The sequence below is a fragment of the Cydia pomonella genome, chromosome 12 (genome assembly GCF_033807575.1).
Source record: "Cydia pomonella isolate Wapato2018A chromosome 12, ilCydPomo1, whole genome shotgun sequence".
NCBI classification, from domain to species: Eukaryota; Metazoa; Arthropoda; class Insecta; order Lepidoptera; family Tortricidae; genus Cydia; species Cydia pomonella.
The window spans coordinates 9,878,362-9,899,553 of record NC_084714.1 but is presented as its reverse complement, the minus strand read 5'-3'; the positions used below and the strand labels follow the sequence as shown (position 1 = coordinate 9,899,553).

The window sequence follows — 21,192 nt, the reverse complement described above, 5'->3', positions numbered from 1 at the left end:
TAACACTACATAATTGTGATGTGAAATGCGAAATAATTTTGAGAACTCATCTAATTTAGTCTACCGGGTTTTATTTATTTATCAAGCAAAGGCTTTGTCCCTCAAAGAAAGGGTTCACTCGGCACTTCGGATTACAGCGACGTTCGGATTAGTCTGTGTACGGATTATCAAGGCCCTACTAAACCTACGGAATCCTAAAAAGATATAGGTACGATACACTTAATCTGCCGCATGACACGACAAACTAAACAGATGTTTGCTACTAAATACTCTCGCCCCTTCCATCACCATGTCTTGAAGTCTTCTAAACATCCCTCTCGGCCGCAGTTATCTTTACAGACGATGTAACAACGACCATTAAACAATTAATGGCGCTGTAAAGCCGTCCGGCAGCCGTCGCGTTCGTAATCATTATTCTGGCACTCGAACATGGTTTATCAAACCCGAACGATGTAATTACCTATCTCAAGCTACCAGCTCATAGAGATTTGTGGGTATTTGAACATCACCTGGCCATAGTTGATAACTTGATAATAATTGACTCGGCTCAAGAAGCCTGGGAACAATCGTAATCTTCATAAGGGGTGCTGTAGGGAGTGTTATCAAACTATCATGTTGTGGAATTTTACGTTTAGTATTATAAACACCCTTATAGTAATGTAATGCGTTTCAATATTATCACTTATCAGTGAAAACGAAAGGGGCTAAGCATTCTCACAGGTCGTTATTTGTATTTTAATAATAAGTTGTTGTAAGTATAGGTATCTAACGGATCGACATTATTTTAATTACATTGACCACACGTTGACTAGGTAGTCTATGGAAGAAAGGGATGTTTAGTGGTTATAGAAACAAATACCTTAATTAAATAAAGGCACGTGAATCAAAGTCACATCTCGTCCACAACATAACTTGTAATTGAGTAACTCAAAATTACTTAGGTACATACCTTCCTACAATCACATTTAAAGTAAGTAAATAAACATGGTCTATGTTGAAGCACTTATTCAATATTAGGTATGCACGCAGTATACAATATACATTACCTACTTATCAGCAAATATATAAGACCTATATAACAACTCGTAGATAAACGACCAAGACCCACCAGTGCGGACATTGGTCAACCTCGGAGCGACCCATACGATAAGCGAGATGAATTTCTGTTAGTGACACACGATTGGCGGATGCATGCCGGATGCAATTGGCTTTAATCTATTAGATATTAGGTACCTAAGTATATGCGTATTACTATTGGTCCGATTTAACTCAACGCCTATTCGGTGTAATTATTCCTGCACGAATTCATAGTAACTGTTAATTTGTTTTTCAAACATTATTTTGTACAAACAAAGAAGACAGGGTGTTGTTGTTGTAAAAATTGGCTGTCAATAATTAAGACGCAGTGCATCCGCTAGTCGAATTTACTAAGAACATGAAACTCTTGCTAATCTTTTATGGATTTCAGAGACGGAAAAAATTAGCGTTTTCTAAAAAATATAAGTAGGAATAAATATATTCTCAAGTGCCATTTGTCATGTTTAGATGTAATGCAGGCATGAGTTATCCTTGAGCAGTGTCGCGTGATAATATGACGTTCAATTAGTGGTGGAGGGTGAAGACGCATGGGAACACATCTGTGTCCACATTACGCTGATAACGTCCACTCGGCCTCGCTTGCTGTGCGGTAGGTTGGTGTACTCGTAAGCTAGCTACTAGCTACCTAGTTACTGAAAATATTGTAGATCAAACCTAGGTATAGCAACCCTGTTTGCTGAGTAAAGCCTGTTCAGATTGGTCTGTTATTGGTGGTTCGATAGCTTAGTTGAAAATAAAATAGAAATTCACGGGTTCAAAATCCATTTTTTAGTTTTAGTTTTCGATGTTTTATATTAGTTAATAATGTGGAATTAGCGTGAAAGTTTAAATCAGTGTATCTTTTAGTTTTTTTTTGCATTTATTTAAAATTACAATGCATGATTACATTTTACTACACACACTACTTATTGATTGTCGTCTTCAGTGTATTAGTATTATCCAAAAAAACTGAAACAAAAAAACCCGTTAATTGGACACTCTATACTTCCAGGTTTTTCAGGCATATAAAATAAACGATCCAAGCAACACGTATCTGGACAGCAATCATCACTGCATCGCGAATATCGTTTAGCGAGCAGCGGTGGCCAAATAAGTAGGGCTCCGGTAATGAAGAGCCTCGGCTGGTGTTAATGTTGCCCGAGCGCATTACCGCGCACCCGCTAACCGCGCCACCGCTCCGCCCAGATTACACTTTGTCAATATTTGGGGCCCGACTTGCCCACACGCACCTACAAATTGTATGTTCAATGCCTTACGTAATGGTAAAATCTCGGCAAATATCGGCGAAAGGAGCTTTTAAGCGACTTCCTTAACCTTAGTCATCGTTTGGACTTTCAATTGGAGATTCGCTACTAACACGACCGCAGGGCCCGTTACTCGATCACATTCTAGAGCTTGCTGCCAAAGTTAAGGGCTTCTAAGCTTAATTTGTTTATTCATAATAAGCACAAAATTAAATAAAACGGTGTCTCCTCTTAAATAGGTATATATGAGCAATAGTGTTCTATTTCGTTTGTTTTATAAGGTAGAGCAATATAAACTAATTTCAGCCCTAGATTATATACCTCATGTGTGTGCAAAGTTTAATTACAGTCAAGTTCATAAATATTTTTTCTTAACCTTAATCCAATGCAATAAGGTGAAAAAATGTACACATATTTATGAACTTGACTGTACAATCCAACACGTAGTTTTAAAATGAGAACGAAATTCCGTTTGTATGGGAAAGTGAAATTCGGCCGAACTTGCCGGGGACTTTTAAGTGCCCAAAAATATTTATTTCTCAACACACTTGCTCAAAACGACGTTTTTATTCCACCGATTTTTGGCTCATAATCCCAGATATTAAACACGCGTGCTTTCTCAGTATATTATAACACACGTGCTTTTTCATTATATTATTCAACTGAGTTAAGAAGGTAACTGATTGCTAATAATATGCATGGAAACGGAGCCTTCTTAATTTGGTCAGGTAATAAAAAAATTTTAACCAACTATTAGGTTTCGAATCTTAGTTCAAAGAGGTTTTATCACACCAAACATAATTTATAGATTAAATTATCTCGTAAATTATATCAATGAATAAACATTACATTTAATCGATTTGATCTCCATCCATCGAATAGAAATACAAAAAAATTAGCTTTTTACATTTTTTTAATTGGCTGTTTGTCGATTTCATTCGCGCCTTTGCCTTGCGCGCGCATTGGAATCGTAAAAAAAATAACGCGTCAGCCATTTTCCGTATTTGTCATAAAATTGGAATAGTTTTGCAGGTTTTTAGTTTATATATTGACGAAAATGTCATTTTCAAGCATTGAAAATGAAGAACACATAAAATTGACGCTGCCAGTAATACTAATAGAAGCAAGAGCCGAGAACGATAACCTTTTACCATCAAAATCTGGTGAAAAATAATTGACGGCATATGAGACTTTTATTTAATGGAAAATCAGCAAAAACGCTCAGTCTTTCTTGGAAAACGTGTTGGTAGCTTACTTCAATGAACTGGCGAATAAGTGTCTACAAGCCCAGCACGCTTTGGTGCATTTATTCGATATTAAAACTGTAAGCCACCATTTTGAAAATTGTACTCACTGTTTTGACAAAAAAAATGTATAAATTTTGTTTTTTCCTCGCAAGTGTGTTGAAAAATGTCGTATGAAACACACACGGCACACGCGCATTGGTCATTACCCACATCGGCTTTCTTATTGCGCGCTCGCTTATAGCTCGCGCGCATAATATCGCCTCGTGTGTTATGACCAACTTAGCACACTTGTATCATAATGTACTATTATTAACTTGTCACCCAAAAACCAAATAAGAACAAAATACCGTTTATTCTAAAAGTTGCTTGTAAAAGTAAATAAAAAAATAAATAACTAATATTTTACCTACTGCAATCAACTAGTTAAGACGAAAAGCACGCTTTCTTTAAAGCGAAATAATTTCAAGTTCGCTGCTACCGCTACACAGTAATGAAGTCGCGAAGTGGCCGGCGAGTACACAGGGTGCTTCCGGGCGGCACCTGTGAGCCGGTGTTTGCGCCCCCACTTACAGGGGAGGCTACAATCACTGCGCACACGCATGCACCGCGCCGCCGCGGCTGGGATTTATGCCACAGCGTTGATTGACAGACCAAATTCTAGGGCAAAGCTTACCTAATGCAAATAAAGCGAGGCTTAGGCTGCAAGAACTTGCATGCAATTTACTTTACATTGCCGACTACTAACTGCATTCAAAAGTTGGATCAGATAGCGCAATGTAATGAAAATTGCATGCAAGTTCTTGCTAGTCTAAACCTCGCTTAAAGTTCAGGAACATGTATCAAGTATTAAAATTTCTAATAACATTAATAATCTAAAAAAAGGCATTGAAAAAAGTAAGCCTTTTAATATTATTGCATTGAAATAGTTAAAGTAAATCAACCAGTTTTATGCCAGGGGAAAAAATGAAGTCAGTCAAATTAAATTTAAATCAATGTCACCTAATTAGCCTTGTTTTGTTATTAATTTTGGAAATAGTCAGACCAAGCTGGGTTAGCTTGGTCTGACTTGCACAGACTTTATTGCAATAACAAAGTGTGCAAGTGTCAGTTTATTCGACACCTCCAGACTTTGACACGTCAAAATTGGTGCAGAAATAGTTTGGGACGTCTATTACGGACGCTTTTAAATAGTATAAAGCTTGAATATATTTTTAATGTTCGAACCAGCTGGGAAAATATTTCCTGGTAGTACTGTGATCTTGAAATCCTCAAATATGCGTTTATTGCGCCTGTATGTACCTATACTATATGTTCATATGGTTTGAAGCACTACAATGTTGCCGCATGCCGAGCAGCATGGCGGTGCTAATCGCGCAGTAAACATAATACCTATAGGTAGGAATGTTTCCACTTGTTAATTAATTTAGCTACCGTAGCACTCCTGTTATTTCGTTTAATTGAAACATTTGCTGCAAGATGGACAGGTAGGTAAAAACATTACAACTATTATGTATATTTAAAAAAATATACTTATGTAGGTATACACGATGTTTAACGAGGAATCCGAAAGATAAAATGTCCTATAAACTGAATTCGCTTAATTTCAGATTCAATGCAAATTGAAAAAAAAAATGTTACTTAGTGCTAAACGCCTTTTTGTTAGCGATGTTGCTGCTATGGGGTATAGTCTAAATATCCTTATTCATAAAAGTAAGAAAGTGACAAATAAAACTGAAAAACAAGGTTTTACGGAAAAAAAGTAATACATTATATATATTACTTAATTATTTTTTAATAATTACCAATAGGTATCTAACCGCACTTAACATTGACAAAATTAATGGTCTAATTTACTCGATTTGATTGATAAAATATACAAACATTACACGAACTTAATTATGAAAACCTAGTAGTAACCTATTATTTCAACATTACTTCGAAGCGAACAAATAATCTGAATTAAATATACCTTTTTAAATGTTTTAACAAGGTGAGCCTCCAGCTCCTGATGAGGGCTCTAAGGAGAGTCCTGGGGCAGATAAGAACCCCACAATGGGAATGTTTGCGCAGCGCTATCACATGCGGAAATAAATCGGGGAGGCAGGAAGAAGATAAAAATCGTCACACGCCGCGCCCTACCCTACACGAGGTTCCGAGATCCTATGAATAAAATTAGAACAAAAACCTTCACCGTAAAAAACAAGAGGAAACATTAGTGGTCATTTTCCATAGAAACGTTCTCGTTATTTTACTCTCTGGATTTTGGCCCTAGATATTTTTTTTAAAGTTCAATATTACCAATACCTCTGTCTGTACGTTTTTTTTTTCTTGTTTGTATAAGGACTAGGTTACTTCAAAAAGCTCTAAAACGGTCAAATAAATGCCCTGTAAACAGACCCCTTGCATAAAAAATCGACAATTATAAACGCATCAATCTAAACTGTCAAACACAAATAAATTATTTCTCATCCCGTTCCCAAAATTTCGTTATGATTTTATGATATGGAGGAGCAAAATATCGAGAACAATTGTTTAAGATTTTTACGCAGGATTTTTCGCCTAAGCTGCAGTCATTTTAGGAGCGCGACGAAGACATATATTTACCAAAAATTTACAAACTTGAGAAGTGGCTCTGTTGGTATTTCCTCATAAAGCCTTCGGAAAGTTTTTGTTTTGTTGCGAATTAAGTAAGTAGGTTAGTTTTGATATCATGTAATTAAAAAATACGGTTTCCATGTCCGTTTCTTTAATATTACAATACAATACAAATGTTCTTTATTGCTCACCAATATGAATAAATAAAACCACCAATATGACTAATCACCAATATGAATATTATACAAAAGGAAGGGGTATTTTATCAAGCTGACTGATTAAGTGTATGGAAGGTAGAGAATCTCCTTAGGCAGAACTGTATCAAAAGTGTCCAGCTGTCAGCTATAAATAATAGTTCCAAATCTCTCCAGAGTAGCGCTAGAGTAACTAAGAACCCAGGCGTTATTGACGGAGTGAAGTGCGCTGTCTATGATTAGATTTTTTCTCAAGTATTCTAGGTATTGTAGCGCCACCTATTTATGGTTTTTTGTCGGACACTTTTTGGTATATGGAGATCAATGGAGATTCTGTTACTTGCCTCTACTTTCCATACCTTGCTGATTATTATTTTCTATATTTGAGATTCAAATGTAGTGATCTAAGTTGCCAAAGCAGTTAACCTTGATCAGACTAAGATTAGTGTCAATAATAAAGTAGAAATTTTAAAAATACTCTTTTAATGCCAAACACTTTACTGAAATATAATCGTAGGAATACTTAGTGTCTTTTATAGACTGATTGTAACTACGTCTTGCTTAAATATTTTGAAGTTGGGCAAACTCTTTGCAAGAGATAAGCTATCAAGGAATTCACTTTTATTTGACTCTTTTTTTGTGTTTTTATCAGCAACCGTTATTGAGCTTATCAGCTGTGCTTATGGTATATATGCAAAAGTGCATGTATAGTACTAATATTAGGTAAGTAAATATACATAGACAGCGCTGAAAGTTTTTAGGATGGGCCACTTAGAGATACTTACATAAAAAGAGGCATACAAATGAAGTAAATATGGAGTATTAGTTATTTAATCTGTTTCCGCTATGATACTGACGCCATTGTCAAAAGTGTAATTTTTTCAAGCAAAAACGAAACTTTTCATATTGACAGATCAGTATCATATCGGAAACAGATCGAATAAGTAAAAGCAAAATTCGTCTTGGCCTATATGCCTAACTGTATACATTTTTGAGGTCGTGCTCATTGGGCTGTCATTAACATTCCAGGAGTTTCAGGATTGCTGGTAATTTGAAATTTGTACATCACTCACGCCTGTTGACTTTTGTATGAGTTCTACATTTCCTGCTTCTCAAAGGTTGTCTGGAAGAGATCGCTTTTTAGCGATAAGACCGCCTGTTGTTATCTGGTTCTATTTTCCTTTAAACTTTATTTGTAGTTTTACAAGTATGTAAAATTTATAATTGTTGGTGCAATAAAGAATATTTACTTACTTTCTTCTGAAAATATCGATATGAAAAAGTGCCAGAAATATGTATACCTACACTACATTAATATATGGGCAATAAAGTCGTGTATAGATATTTTTGACACTTTTCTCATATCGATATTTTCATAATTTTATAAGATTCTCTTTGTGGACTCAGCCTACAAAAAGTTACAATAGGCTACAATTATATTTTTATAAATAAGTACCTAGTTCGTACTGAAAATGTATCGCTTTCGTAATTCTTTAACATAGATTCCGCAAGAAGCTAATAAACTAAGATTTTAATAATGTATAACGACCTTCCTGAAAAAAGGAGAACAGTTTCTTAATTTATTTATTCTTTGTAAGGTCGGATAAGGTTAAAGGAACAAGGTTTATTTTGACACTTATCAAAGCGCCTAAAATATTAGATAATTAGAATACTTGAAGCACCGACAGATAAATAGTTTATAAGTAATGTCTACCTACATGCAAGTAGCAAGAGATAAAGAGATAAAATATGGGCATTCAATTAGAGCGTAGGTCGAGTTTCCATGAAGCCGCCTGACCCGGGGCCGCGTATCTATCTGCTAATGGCTAATTATGGAATCGTTCCATCCCTGCTACACATCTTGCCAACGAAGGCTGTAACTACAGTAACAGCAGTGTATATATGATTTCTTTGGCATAATTAAAATTTGTTAATTTCCTTACTCATGTTCCAAAGCTACATACTCGTAAATGCTTAGCAGACGGCCATTTACGGCAAGTGCTTATGAATACCACAAAAATGCATGCAGAGCTACCCAAGAGACCGTAGCCATGGCAATTGGCAACGAATGACAAGAAAAAGTTGATTGAACCAGGTTTTTAGGGTTCCGTAGCCAAATGGCAAAAAACGGAACCCTTATGGATTCGTCATGTCTGTCTGTCTGTCCGTCCGTATGTCACAGCCACTTCCGTATGTCCGAAACTATAAGAACTATACTGTTGAAACTTGGTAAGTAGATGTATTCTGTGAACCGCATTAAAATTTTCACACAAAAATAGAAAAAAAAAACAATAAATTTTGGGGGTTCCCCATACTTAGAACTGAAACTCTAAAATATTTTTCATCAAACCCATACGTGTGGGATAGGTCTTCAAAAATGATATTGAGGTTTCTAATTTTTTTTTTTTCTAAACTGCCAACACACATTTTACCATTTCCAAAGTACCATGCAAACTTCCACCGAAAATTGGTTTGAACGAGATCTAGTAAGTAGTTTTTTTTTAATACGTCATAAATGGTACAGAACCCTTCATGGGCGACTCGCACTTGGCCGCTTTTTATTTCAGTGACAATACTGATTTGACAATATATCTAAAAACTCGTAGGAACTCGAGTCTGAATTTGAAGAAATCGACTCGTTATTACGAGACTCGGCGCTTAAAAAACTTCTGAGTCTTTTAAGTCTCGAGGCGAGTCCTTTATTGAGTATTTTTTATAAGCAACCCAATAGGACTCGAGCCTCTGAATAAAGACTTCGTCAACAATTTTATAGATGTTACCTAAATAACTGTAAATAAATTGTGTTATTGTATGATTTGTGAACTTACACGAATATTACTTAACAACAATGCATTTCAAAATTTTGCAAAAGAAAAATTTTTGAATTCTCTGAAAAGGACTAAAGTATCTAAAAAAGACTCGGGTCTCTAACTTGTTGAAAAGGACTCGAGTTTAGACTCTATTACGAGTAGGTGAGTCTGAAAAGCTGAGTCGAGTTTCAAAGCAGAGGACTCCAAAGACTCGAGTCTTAACCAACAATGTTACCTATTTAATATATTTTAAGTATATTCAACTATCATCGATATGTGACATCATTACACAGGTCATTAATAAATTAATTCTTAGTACATATGATAATAAATTAAGCGAAACGATTGTGTTGTTATACTTCTTATCACGCTAACATGACTGAGTGGACATCACATCTCTTTCATATGCCGCCAACAGTTCATTTGTTTATCTTAATTTGGTAGTTCTGTGAGACCCGCCCATAAATAAGTTTGAATTATTAACACCACTTAAAGGAAATGCAGCGCGCTCTCTCGACCGTGTGTTAGTTTGCATATGTTTATCCCTTTCTATGTGGAAGCACTCGAGAGCTTCGTTTCCGCTATCGGCCCTGCGCGAGCTTACGAAATTAAAACCTCATTGAGGGTATCATGTTTCAGTTATACCTTAGTCTCTGTGCCGCTGTAAGAGTATAAAATTAATTATTACTAATTTCTTCGATATATACCTAAGCCATACCCTCATGTCCCGACTTACCTACCTTACCTACTTCCTCTCCTAGAGGTCTAACCTAACGGTCCATCTTTAAAACAAACAATCTATGTATAAGACTTCAACGTTTAGTCGACCTGATACTACAAAATGGTGGAATAGACACTGTGCCATCTACACGTGAGTGTGAGCTTTATTTTCTACGAAATAATACGGCTAAATACGAATGAGTAGTATTTTGTATGGAGACGGCCGTTATAAACAGGTTACATGTCCTACATTAGGGCCTGAAAAATTGTCCTAAATAAAACTGGGACGTAATCTTAAACATCCTAAAATAACATCGTCCTAATGTTTATGGAATACAGGGTTTTTTATTACCTGCAATATTTTGCGATGTGAATATATTAGTAGGGTGATTCATATTCTAGCTAGAAGATGCGGTACCCCCTTATTTTGTTACAATTATTATCGGCCCGATTCGAAGAATGAGATACGATAACGATGAGTTCTGGTTTAGATAAGTTCTCATTTAGATATCGTTTGTATGTCATATAATTGACAGAAGCAGCTCGATTTGGGAAACTAATGTCACTTTTACGTTAGAAATATCGTAGATAAGATCTTACTGATCACAGCGGAATCGAAATAAACGTCAATTTTGACATGTCGTTTAGTTATCGATCTTTCCAAGATCTTAAACTTGTCTAAATCATTCTTCGAATCGGGCCGTATGTTGAGAAAATACATTGACTAAAGTACATTGACTAGCGCTGCATTGGTAGTTCATTAGTGTAGGTTTTAAGGTTCTGTCGGAAGATCAGCGCTGTGGCTCCGCAGCATTTATGCTGAGTCTGTGCCTATTCTTTGCCACAACACATGACCCTCTACTAATACCTCTACTAATCTAAAAATATGACATGTACTTCATTGTTATTGCAATTAGTCCCAAATTGTATGTTACCTTTTCTTTGTCTCTTGTTAATTTTCTTTATGTCTCTTGTTATTGTTTGTGTCACAAAAAGCATGTAAGTTGTGATTGAATAAAGATTTAAAAAAAAGTCAAGTTTTGTAACTTCAAGTATCTCAACTACAAGGGGGTGCTCAACCACTTTGAAATTTTTAAATGTTGTATGAAATCCAAAGAAATAAAGTAGTAATTATTTTTTAAATTTTGTTCAAGTAGGTAAGTACTTACCTACTTATTTTCACATTATTTTTTATTCCTATCTTTATGATTTTTAGGATAAAATTTAAAAAATATATAACATTACCACTAGCTTTTCGGTGAAGGAAAACATCGTGAGGAAACCTGCATACATCTGCGAAGAAATTTAAAGGTGTATGTCAAGTCCCCAATCCGCATTGGGCTAGCGTGGGGACTATAGCCCGAGCCCTCTCGCGCATGAGAGGAGGCCTGTGCCCAGCAGTGGGACGTATATAGGCTGAATTATTATTATTTATTATTATATAACATTAGAAAAATTATAAAAACTACAAATAAAAAAGTTTTTATATGTACTTCAAAACTTATGAATCACATGTTTAAATAGTGTGAAAACAGATAAGTACTTAAATAAAAATCAAAGAAATAGATACTTACTTTTTTCCATTTCATACAACATAAAAAAATTCAATGTGGTTGAGCATTCCCTTGTAGTTGAAATAAAGTACTTAACAAAATTTGGTGTATTTTATCAGAATAATAAGTGTAACAAAATAAGGGGTTGCTCCGCTGGAAAATTTAAAAAGCATCCAAGTGCGAGTCGGACTCGCCCGTGAAGAGTTCCGTACCATTTATGACGTATTAAAAAAACTACTTACTAGATCTCGTGCAAACCAATTTTCGGTGGAAGTTTGCATGGTAATGTATATCATATATTTTTTTTATATTTTTCATTCTGTTATTTTAGAAGTTACACACAAACAACACACACATTTTTTCACTTTGGAAGTGTCTCTCGCGCAAACTATTCAGTTTAGAAAAAAATGATATTAGGAACCTAAATATCATTTTTGAAGACCTATCCATAGATACCCCACACGTATGGGTTTGATGAAAAAAAAATTTTTTTTTAATTTTATGACGTATTAAAAAAAAAACTACTTGCTAGATCTCATTCAAACCAATTTTCGGTGGAAGTTTGCATGGCAATGTATATCATATATACTTTGGAAGTGTCTCTCGCGCAAACTATTCAGTTTAGAAAAAAATGATATTAAAAACCTCAATATCATTTTTAAAGACCTATCCGGGTATGGTGGGGTATCTATACCCCACACGTATGGGTTTGATGAAAGAAGATTTTTTGAGTTTCAGTTCTAAGTATGGGGAACCCCCAAAATTTATTGTTTTTTTTTTTTTCTATTTTTGTGTAAAAATCCTAATGCGGTTCATAGAATACATCTACTTACCAAGTTTGAACAGTATAGCTCTTATAGTTTCGGAAAAAAGTGGCGGTGACATAATCGGACAGACAGACGGACATGACGAATCTATAAGGGTTCCGTTTTTTGCCATTTGGCTACGGAACCCTAAAAAAGGTTTTTAAGCCAGCCTAATTTATAGAATTATAGGTCATATTAAGCAACGTTTACTATAGGACCAACCCCGAAAATTGGCTCTCCTATAAAAAACATCAACATCCAGCCAAAATGTATGAAACAGGCTATTTTTTTTTCGTGATGTCGGGGTTGCAGATTAAGCACAATTCAGAGCGGTTTGAGTCGCTGACCAATGCCCAGTCATGTGCATGTAAGCAAGCGACTGGACATTTGTTGACCAGTGTACTCGATCCAAGCCTGTGTGACAGTTTACCACAACAGCAAATAAATGATAATAGCTCCTTCCACACTCCACAACAAAGCACACCTAAACCTAATATTATTATGTATTGTGATGAAATTGGGAGCAATATGAGCTCATTTTTAAACTATCACCTAAAGGGACTTAGTACAATCAGCAATTGTCTGCCTCACAGTAGCTTTGAAAATATCTTAAAACAAATTTTAAATGACAGTAATATTAATTCTAAGACAACACTGCTAATTCTTATGGGTAATAGGGGAAATGTGCACAAAAATAATTTACTTAAATACTTTGAACAGTTAAATTCACTTGCAGTGCATGAAATTATTATTTTCACATTCCCCTATTGTGAGCAAATGTCAGAGGCAGAAAATAACATTAGACATAAGTTGAATATATCTCTATATAATCTTTGTACATATAGTAGTAAGTTTATCATAATTGACACTAACAAATTTGTTAGTAAATACCATATGCCTATGGTGTTTTTGACTAAAGGTAAGTGTTACCTTTCAAATTATTACAAGAGACAAATAGCTTTATTGCTATCCTATTTACTTGACATTTCTGCCAAGAATTTGGCAGACAACTCTGCTCCTATTGAGCAGCCCAGTGTGAGCTTGGAATTGGTTCCAGTCATAACCAATGATTTAAACTAGCCGTTAAGACAAAAGATTCTGTCTCTGGCAATTTAGTTTTAAATAAATATAATGAAAAATACTGTAAACATGGAAAGTATATCCACCTGGTGCATCAAAACATTCAATGTATTAGAGGAAAAGATTTACAGATTGAACTTTTTATGAACGATTTTTATGTTGATATTTTATGTATTACTGAACATTGGTTAACAAATAATGAATTAATGCCTCAATTTAATAATCATCAGGTGGGAAGTTCGTTCACCAGAATTAGTTCCATACATGGTGGGTCGTTAATTATATTAAATAGTCAGTTAAAATTTAAGGAACGTAAGGATATTGTATCCATGTCTGTTGAACGGACTATAGAACTAAGTGCAGTAGAATTGGAGCAATTTATTGTTGTCTGTGTGTATAGGCCGCCATTAAGTAATTTTGAAATATTTGAAAGTGTAATGGATTCTGTGCTACTTAAAATATCATCTTCTAGTAAGAAATTATTTATATGCGGCGACTTTAATGTAAATATTTTGGAAAAATCTGGTAATCTCAACCACATGTTTATGGAGCCTACTAGAGTGACTGCTACTAGTGCAACCTGTATAGATAATATTTTCACTGATATTGTTCCTATTACTAAAAAAGTTATCAGTAATTTAGAATCAGACCACTTAGGTCAATTAATGGTATTTGAGACATTAAGGAAAAATACTTTGAGAAAACAAATAACTTTTGTACCAGTAACCTCGGACCGCGTAGAAAGAATGAAGCAAAGTCTAGTTCAGGCGCTACCCTTTTTGTCTTCCGATATGGGTCCAAATAGTATGTATAATTCATTCTTTCACACTTTTATGGATCACTATAATGCGATATTTACTTCAAAATCGGTCGTAGTTAGTGGTGCATCAGTTTTTAGTGAGTGGGCTACTGCGGACTTACATCAACGAAGACGTGCACTGTATGCCTTGTATGAGGAACGGCGGTTTAACACGAGTGATGAATTTAAAGAACATGTCAAGCAATATTCGAAAAAGTTTAAAATAGATTGTCATATAGCTAAGCGAAATTATCTAAGTCAAAGAATAAAAAATAGTACCAACATTATTAAAGCAACCTGGAAAGTAATCAATGTGGAGACTGGTCGCTCGAAACACAGAGTGAATGATTTTAAACTAAATATTGATAACAAAATTATAGATTCCAATTTAGAAGTAGCTACAGAATTTGAAATTTTTTTCACTGACGTACCAGTTTTCACAACTAAGGATTTAAATTCATCACCCTCATCTGCTGTTACTCTATTAAAAGATAACGCTCCAGAGTGTTGTGGAGATTTTCATTTTGAACGTGTTTGTACCTCCGATGTAGTAAAGGCGTTTAATTCGGTTAATGTCAAAAAAACGAATGACCTCTGGGGAGTCTCTGTCCATGCTGTCAAATCCTTAGTAGAAATTATAGCGCCTGACTTAGTAATTATATTTAACAACAGTGTTGATTGCGGCGAGTTTCCTGATTTAATGAAACATAGTAAAATAACTCCTATATTTAAATCGGGTAGCAACTCTGACCCCACTAACTTTAGACCGATATCTGTGCTACCAACGTTCAGTAAGATTTTTGAAAAATTAATTCTTTCTCAATTAGTACGACATTTTAACGTCAATAATTTAATGCATAATAAGCAGTTTGGTTTTACACGGGGTCGCTCGACAACCGATGCTGGTGTTGAGCTAATTAAGCATATCTTCGATGCCTGGGAGGAGTCACGAGATGCTATAGGTATCTTCTGTGATTTGTCTAAGGCCTTCGACTGCGTTTGTCATGAAACATTAATCAGGAAACTACACTATTATGGAGTTAGAGGAGCGGCACTGGATTTACTTAAGTCCTACTTAAATGGTAGAATACAAAGGGTCGATGTGAATGGACAGCGATCACCGGGGTCATTGGTCTCTATGGGTGTACCACAGGGGTCAATATTGGGACCTTTCCTGTTCCTTATCTACATAAATGACTTGCCATTCCTTGTAAAGACCCACCATGATATAGTATTGTTTGCAGACGACACTTCACTTATTTTCAAAGTCAAACGACAGCAACAAGCTTACAATGATGTAAACGATGCTATTTCTAAAGTAGTAAATTGGTTCAATGTTAATAATTTATTGTTAAATGAGAATAAGACTAAATGTATTAAGTTTGTCACTAGTAATGTAAGGCATGTACAAACAAGTGTCATTGTGAAGGATGAGGAATTGGAATTAGTTGATAGTACAGTTTTTCTTGGTATAACTTTAGATTCTAAACTCCAGTGGGGTCCCCATATTGCTACTCTTTCGAATAGACTGAGTTCTGCAGCTTTTGCAGTAAGCAAAATCCGTCAGTTAACTGATGTCAAAACAGCTCGATTAGTATATTTTAGTTACTTCCATAGCATTATGTCATATGGTATTTTACTGTGGGGTGGTGCTTCAGAGATAAATACCATTTTTGTTCTGCAGAAGAGGGCTATTCGAGCAATATATAAAATGAACCATAGAGACTCACTGAGAGATAAATTTAAGGAAATTGACATCATGACAGTGCACTGTCAATACATTTATGAGAATATTCTGTATGTGCATAAAAATATTGCCGATTTTAAGAAAAATTGTGACATTCATAATATTAATACTAGAAATAAACATAAGCTCGCCGTGCCCTTCACTCGGCTCCATAAAATTAAAAAATCATTCATGGGTAATTGTGTGAGATTTTATAATAAACTTCCAAACCATATTACTGAGTTACCAATTAATAAATTTAAGAATCATGTAAAGCGTAAACTTATTTCTAAAGCTTATTATACCACATAAGACTACATGAATGATAAAACAACGTGGGATTAATTGTGATTCGAAATTATTAATTATTTATTATATTTGAATAATGATGATGAAATGGATATTCCAATGCATGTATTTCCTTTGTTGTTTTTATTATATTTGTTTGACATTTAGAATTTATTCTAGAAACAATCTAGACTAGTATTTTTTATACATTTTTTTTGTATGACTGTATTTTGTGAAAGTTTTAGTATTAAATTTGATCTATGAATTATATTCATTAGTATTATATATGGAATAATATTTACAACATCAATAAATTGCTCTGATAATTATATTAAGATAATTATATGTAATACTGTCTTACTATTCATAAGTGCTTGTTGCTAGGCCTACATGAATAAAGTATATTTGAATTGAATTGAATTGTTGGTCCCATGGTAGAATTTGCTGAGTACGGCCTATAAATTCATTTCTCTGGTAATTAAAAAAACATTCTGTATTGTATATTCATTCTGTGTTGTTCTGTATTTTTAGGGTTTCGTATTCAACTAAGAAATTCTTAGTAAGAATAACCCTTCTCCCCGTGATCGTTAGTGCTAGAAAGAGTATAGAAAGCTGCAATTTGGCATGGATATATAAATCAATAATAGACACAAAGTGGTAAAATAAAAAAATTGGGTAAATAAAATTACGAAAATATTCGCTCCAAAAGAAAAAAAATACATCTATCCCACTCTCTAACTTTTGAACCATGGGTCCAAAACTCATGCAAGTAAAGTTTAGTAGGTACTTTGAACGAAAACTATATTGAACATTATTGTTTGAGCCATTTTTAATTTTTTTTAAAAAGTCTTCCCTCCTTAGTGTACATATATGTAAGTGCTGCATAATGCATAGGTACTCCGTTTTGCTTGTTATACTCAGGAAACCTTCTAATAGCCCCCTTTCAAGGCAGGCTATTGTGACAAGCAGGTAACTATACGGAACCCTGCACTGAGCATGGTCCGACATGCTCTTGGCCGGTTTTTATAGACAAGATATTGCAGATGACAGAATCTGGGGTTGAAAATTGTTTAAAATAAACTGTATTTAATTTAGAAGATTATTGCCTGTTATTATATTTAATATCATATTATTTATTTTATCAAGGAACATAATACATATAAAACTTAAAATCTAAATCTAAAAATAAATAAAACTAATCTTAAAATAAATAATTAAAAACTATCCCCCTGCGGCATGGTACCGTAGATGCTGGCAGCATTTCCTCGTTGTATCGCAATAATTATTCTCTGTGCGAGGAAGCTGCCAGCTCTACGATCACCGGTAGCGTCTTCTATTTTTGTGGCTAATGCCTTAAATAGTGTAGATGCATTCGGACCCCACGGGCCAAGGGTCTCGACGAATTAATTAATTTAGAAGATGTGGTGTTTGCCTACACCTATTTTTTTATTTATTTGCGTTAGTAGGTTAGTACCTATACAACGTATTACATCAGCCACTGAAAGTGAAAAAAAAGACTCTCCTATACAAGATATCAACATCAGCCAGCCAAAATATATATAGTCAATATTTTTCGCGATTTCGGGATTGGTCCCATAGGAAAAGTTGCTCAGTATTCATGGCCTATACAACGTGTACCCAGCACCCGCCCCACAACACCATCTATATATGTATACTTTCTAAATGTTCCTTCAGATTTTTTAGCTTCAAATAAAATAACCGACTTGGCTTAACATTACATCTCAAAACTTTTTTTGTAGTAGAAGACTTGCGTTGCGGGACTTGCACCTTTTTAAGAGTTCAATAAACAGTTTGAAATGCAATTAGGTATAATTATTTACGAGCCGACGTTTATTTATAGTTTCCGTTTTATAATTATTTAATAACAACTATAATTATCTAGCCCAAAAATGTACAATACTTGATATGGAGAAGTCCAATATTTTCTGGTCTTCACGAGCAGTTTCATTTCACCAAATATTACTGTTTAAATGCAAATGTTTGTTTTTTAGATGAAAATACAAAAATATGTATAAGTAATATAAGTATGCTTATAAGATTTCAGGAGTTCCCTCAATTCCTCACGAAACCCATCATCTGAACTGGACCTAACCTGCCTAACAAACATAACAAAGTAGAAAAATAAATTTTCAAACATGAAATAGATCGGTACGTGTCATTCAGGTGTTCCGTTCTGGTTTTCATCAGCAGTTCCTCTCCATCAAATGTCTCTTTTATAACGTGAATGCTTGATTTGTTGATGAAAATACAAAAATCATTATAATATGTACCTATGTAGTGGGGATCCAAAAAAAATAAGTTTTTTTTTCTAAGGGAGTTGGTTAACACTTAAAAATGCCCTTAAACGGACCCCAACTATTTTTGTTACATCCTGTATGCATAACGTATTCAATTTGTATGTAGATTCGTCCCATTTTTGTCAAAATTCAGTTATAATGATGAAATTATTGAGGAATCGAGGGAAATCTTAATACACATATATACTTTCCAACAAAAAAACATTCTCCGTTCTTCAAATCGGGTGAGACATAACGGCCTTCTGAGGTAACATTTAAGAAAAGAACCGAATGAGAACCTCTTACTTTTAAAGTCGGTTAAAAAAAAAACTTACTTGGAAGGTTGTGGCACAATAGTCTCGTAATTAAAAGTCTGAAGCAGCTTGCCCACCGCCTCGTTGATTTCCAGCTTCGCGCAAGGTCGATCGTGCTCAGGGCCCCAACTCATTTTCACACTATATTGTTTTTTTTTCTCTACTATTTGTCAACACGGAAAGGGGTTCGAATAGAGCCGCGAGATGCGTGCGATCCACTCGCGCGCACGGACTATAAAGAGTTCCTTATGTTCAACGCATAACTATAAATGCTCGACCGAAGGGGCGCGCGCGCATGGTTCTGATATGGTTTTTTTTGTTTATTAAGCATTATCGGTATTTAAAGTATTGGTATTAGTGTATTATAAAAAAATATTTGCATCAACATATTTGTTTGTTATAAAATACAACAACATAAACATAGGAGGAGATAAAAGTGAGTATTTTTGTTTTTTTATTAGGTATTATATATTTCATTAAGTAGGTTTACCGGATTGGGCCTGTCACACGGGCTTATAATTAAAACATACACTGTACTTACTTCTCAAACGATAAAACTTTTGTTCAACATTTTTTTTTTTTAATTATGAAGTCTTTAAATTTTCTCTTTTTCCTACAAATTATATATTATTTGCAATGTACGCTGTCATCACTGTCATCAATGTAGGTAATTGACGTTGCATGTCACGTTTTAAACATAACAAAATTCGCAATACATTTCGTCTTAGAATAAACTATACATTATTCAAAAAATCACAACAAAAGTTATTTTTGAAAGTTGCTGAATAATGCTCAGTTTGAGGAGTACAGCCTACAGTTTATTTTTTTTTGCTCCTGTTACGCAAAAGCTCAAGCTCAAGAAGGTGTGTTTTCTCAAATGCGATGTTTTAGAGCGCGTTTCTATAGCACGAAATCTAGGTCTGCTCATGGACAGTAAGCTGCGATTTGAAGGACATGCACTAGAACTCGTCAGCAACTGTTTCTATAGGCTTAAAATATTTTACAGTACATATGGGGCTACTTTATAGCACTAGTGCGAGAAGTAGCATATTACGTTACTGTGTCGAACATTTAAAGGGCCATATGTACTGTAAAACGTTGTACGATACATGTGCGAATAGGTAATTCGCAACTCGTGTCGATTTAAAACACTCCCTTCGGTCGTGTTTTAATTTATCGCCACTCGTTTCGAATTTCCTATTTTTCGCACTTGATCCGTAATGTACTAATATCGCATCCGTGATTTTATAAACGTCGATTTACGCATAAACCTTTGTGACATGCTTATTCTGTTCAGATTGAGTTACGCTGATTCCATCTTTGGGGGGTGTATGCTGGCGCGTACCTCGGTATTAATGCAACGCATTCAAAATGCTTGTGCCCGTTTTCACTTTTCTGTTTCTAGCCGTTCTCACATTACACCATTTTTAAACCGTAATAATCTGTTAAATATGGTAGCCAGACGTACTTTGCAATTTGCATCATTGCTTTTTGGAGTCATTCGCGATAAACATCCGTCTTATCTATTTGAAAAACTTAAGTTTTCAAAGGGTCATGTACGTGGTGCCCTCAGACTTAACGGCACACAACACAGTACGTGCGCTTTTGGTGGCAGCTTTCGATATGCTGCAACGAAGTGTTGGAACAATTTACCGCCACCAATCAGAAATAAAAATCCATTACCTCTTTTAAGTACAACCTTAAAAAGTATTTACTCGTAACCCAATTATTTGATAACTCTCTCTCTCTCTTCCTTTCTTACACATGTTCTGTTCCTGTTCTCTTGCTATTCTGTTGTATTTTAGTTTTAAGTTTTTGTTTTTAAGTTTGGGTGCCCTGACAACCAGTGCCGCGTCTAAAAGACACGGCTTATGCTGAGCGGCATCCTATTTGGTGTACGTGTAACTATTTACTTAGTTGTTTTTGTTTGATTTTATGCCAAATACATATTTTCTATTTCTAAAAGCTCTCTTGTTTTTAACTAAAAAAAACATACAACCGAATTGATAACCTCCTCCTTTTGAAATCTTGAAGTCGGTTAAAAAGCGTTAATAAGACACAGGCATTTAAACGCCAGCTTAACGATAATACGCATTATTTTATTATCCTATTTTACTACAACTATCTACCTACGCATTTGTGTACTTAGGTGCGTAAATAGCTCCTATTTTTGATGTTTTAAAGTAGGAAACTATCTACCTAAATAAATAGCGTTATATGAGTAATATATTAAATTAAAACTAAAATATAATAGAACTTAAAATAAATTTATAAATAAAAAATGCTCCCCAGGTCACCTTCATGTATTATATTATGGTACTCAGAAGGCTGGCAGCGTTACCTTTTTGGATGGCCAGGCTTATCCTCTGGCCGAGGTATTTGGCCAGCCCTCCGGTCTCCTGAGGTGTTTGTTATACCTGG

General features: G+C 34.8%; 1 protein-coding gene across 1 annotated transcript in view; it reads right to left on the bottom strand.

Annotated features, from left to right (window-relative positions):
* Nucleotides 1–19,081, bottom strand: part of LOC133523483 (transcription factor SOX-8-like) — a 32,034-nt gene extending 12,953 nt beyond the window's left edge. Inside the window, exon 1 of the mRNA XM_061859113.1 lies at nucleotides 18,793–19,081. Coding sequence (XP_061715097.1) covers nucleotides 18,793–18,905 — 113 coding nt within the window. The 5' untranslated portion in view covers nucleotides 18,906–19,081. The remainder of the gene's footprint in view (nucleotides 1–18,792) is intronic.
* Between the last annotated feature and the right edge of the window lie 2,111 nt (nucleotides 19,082–21,192).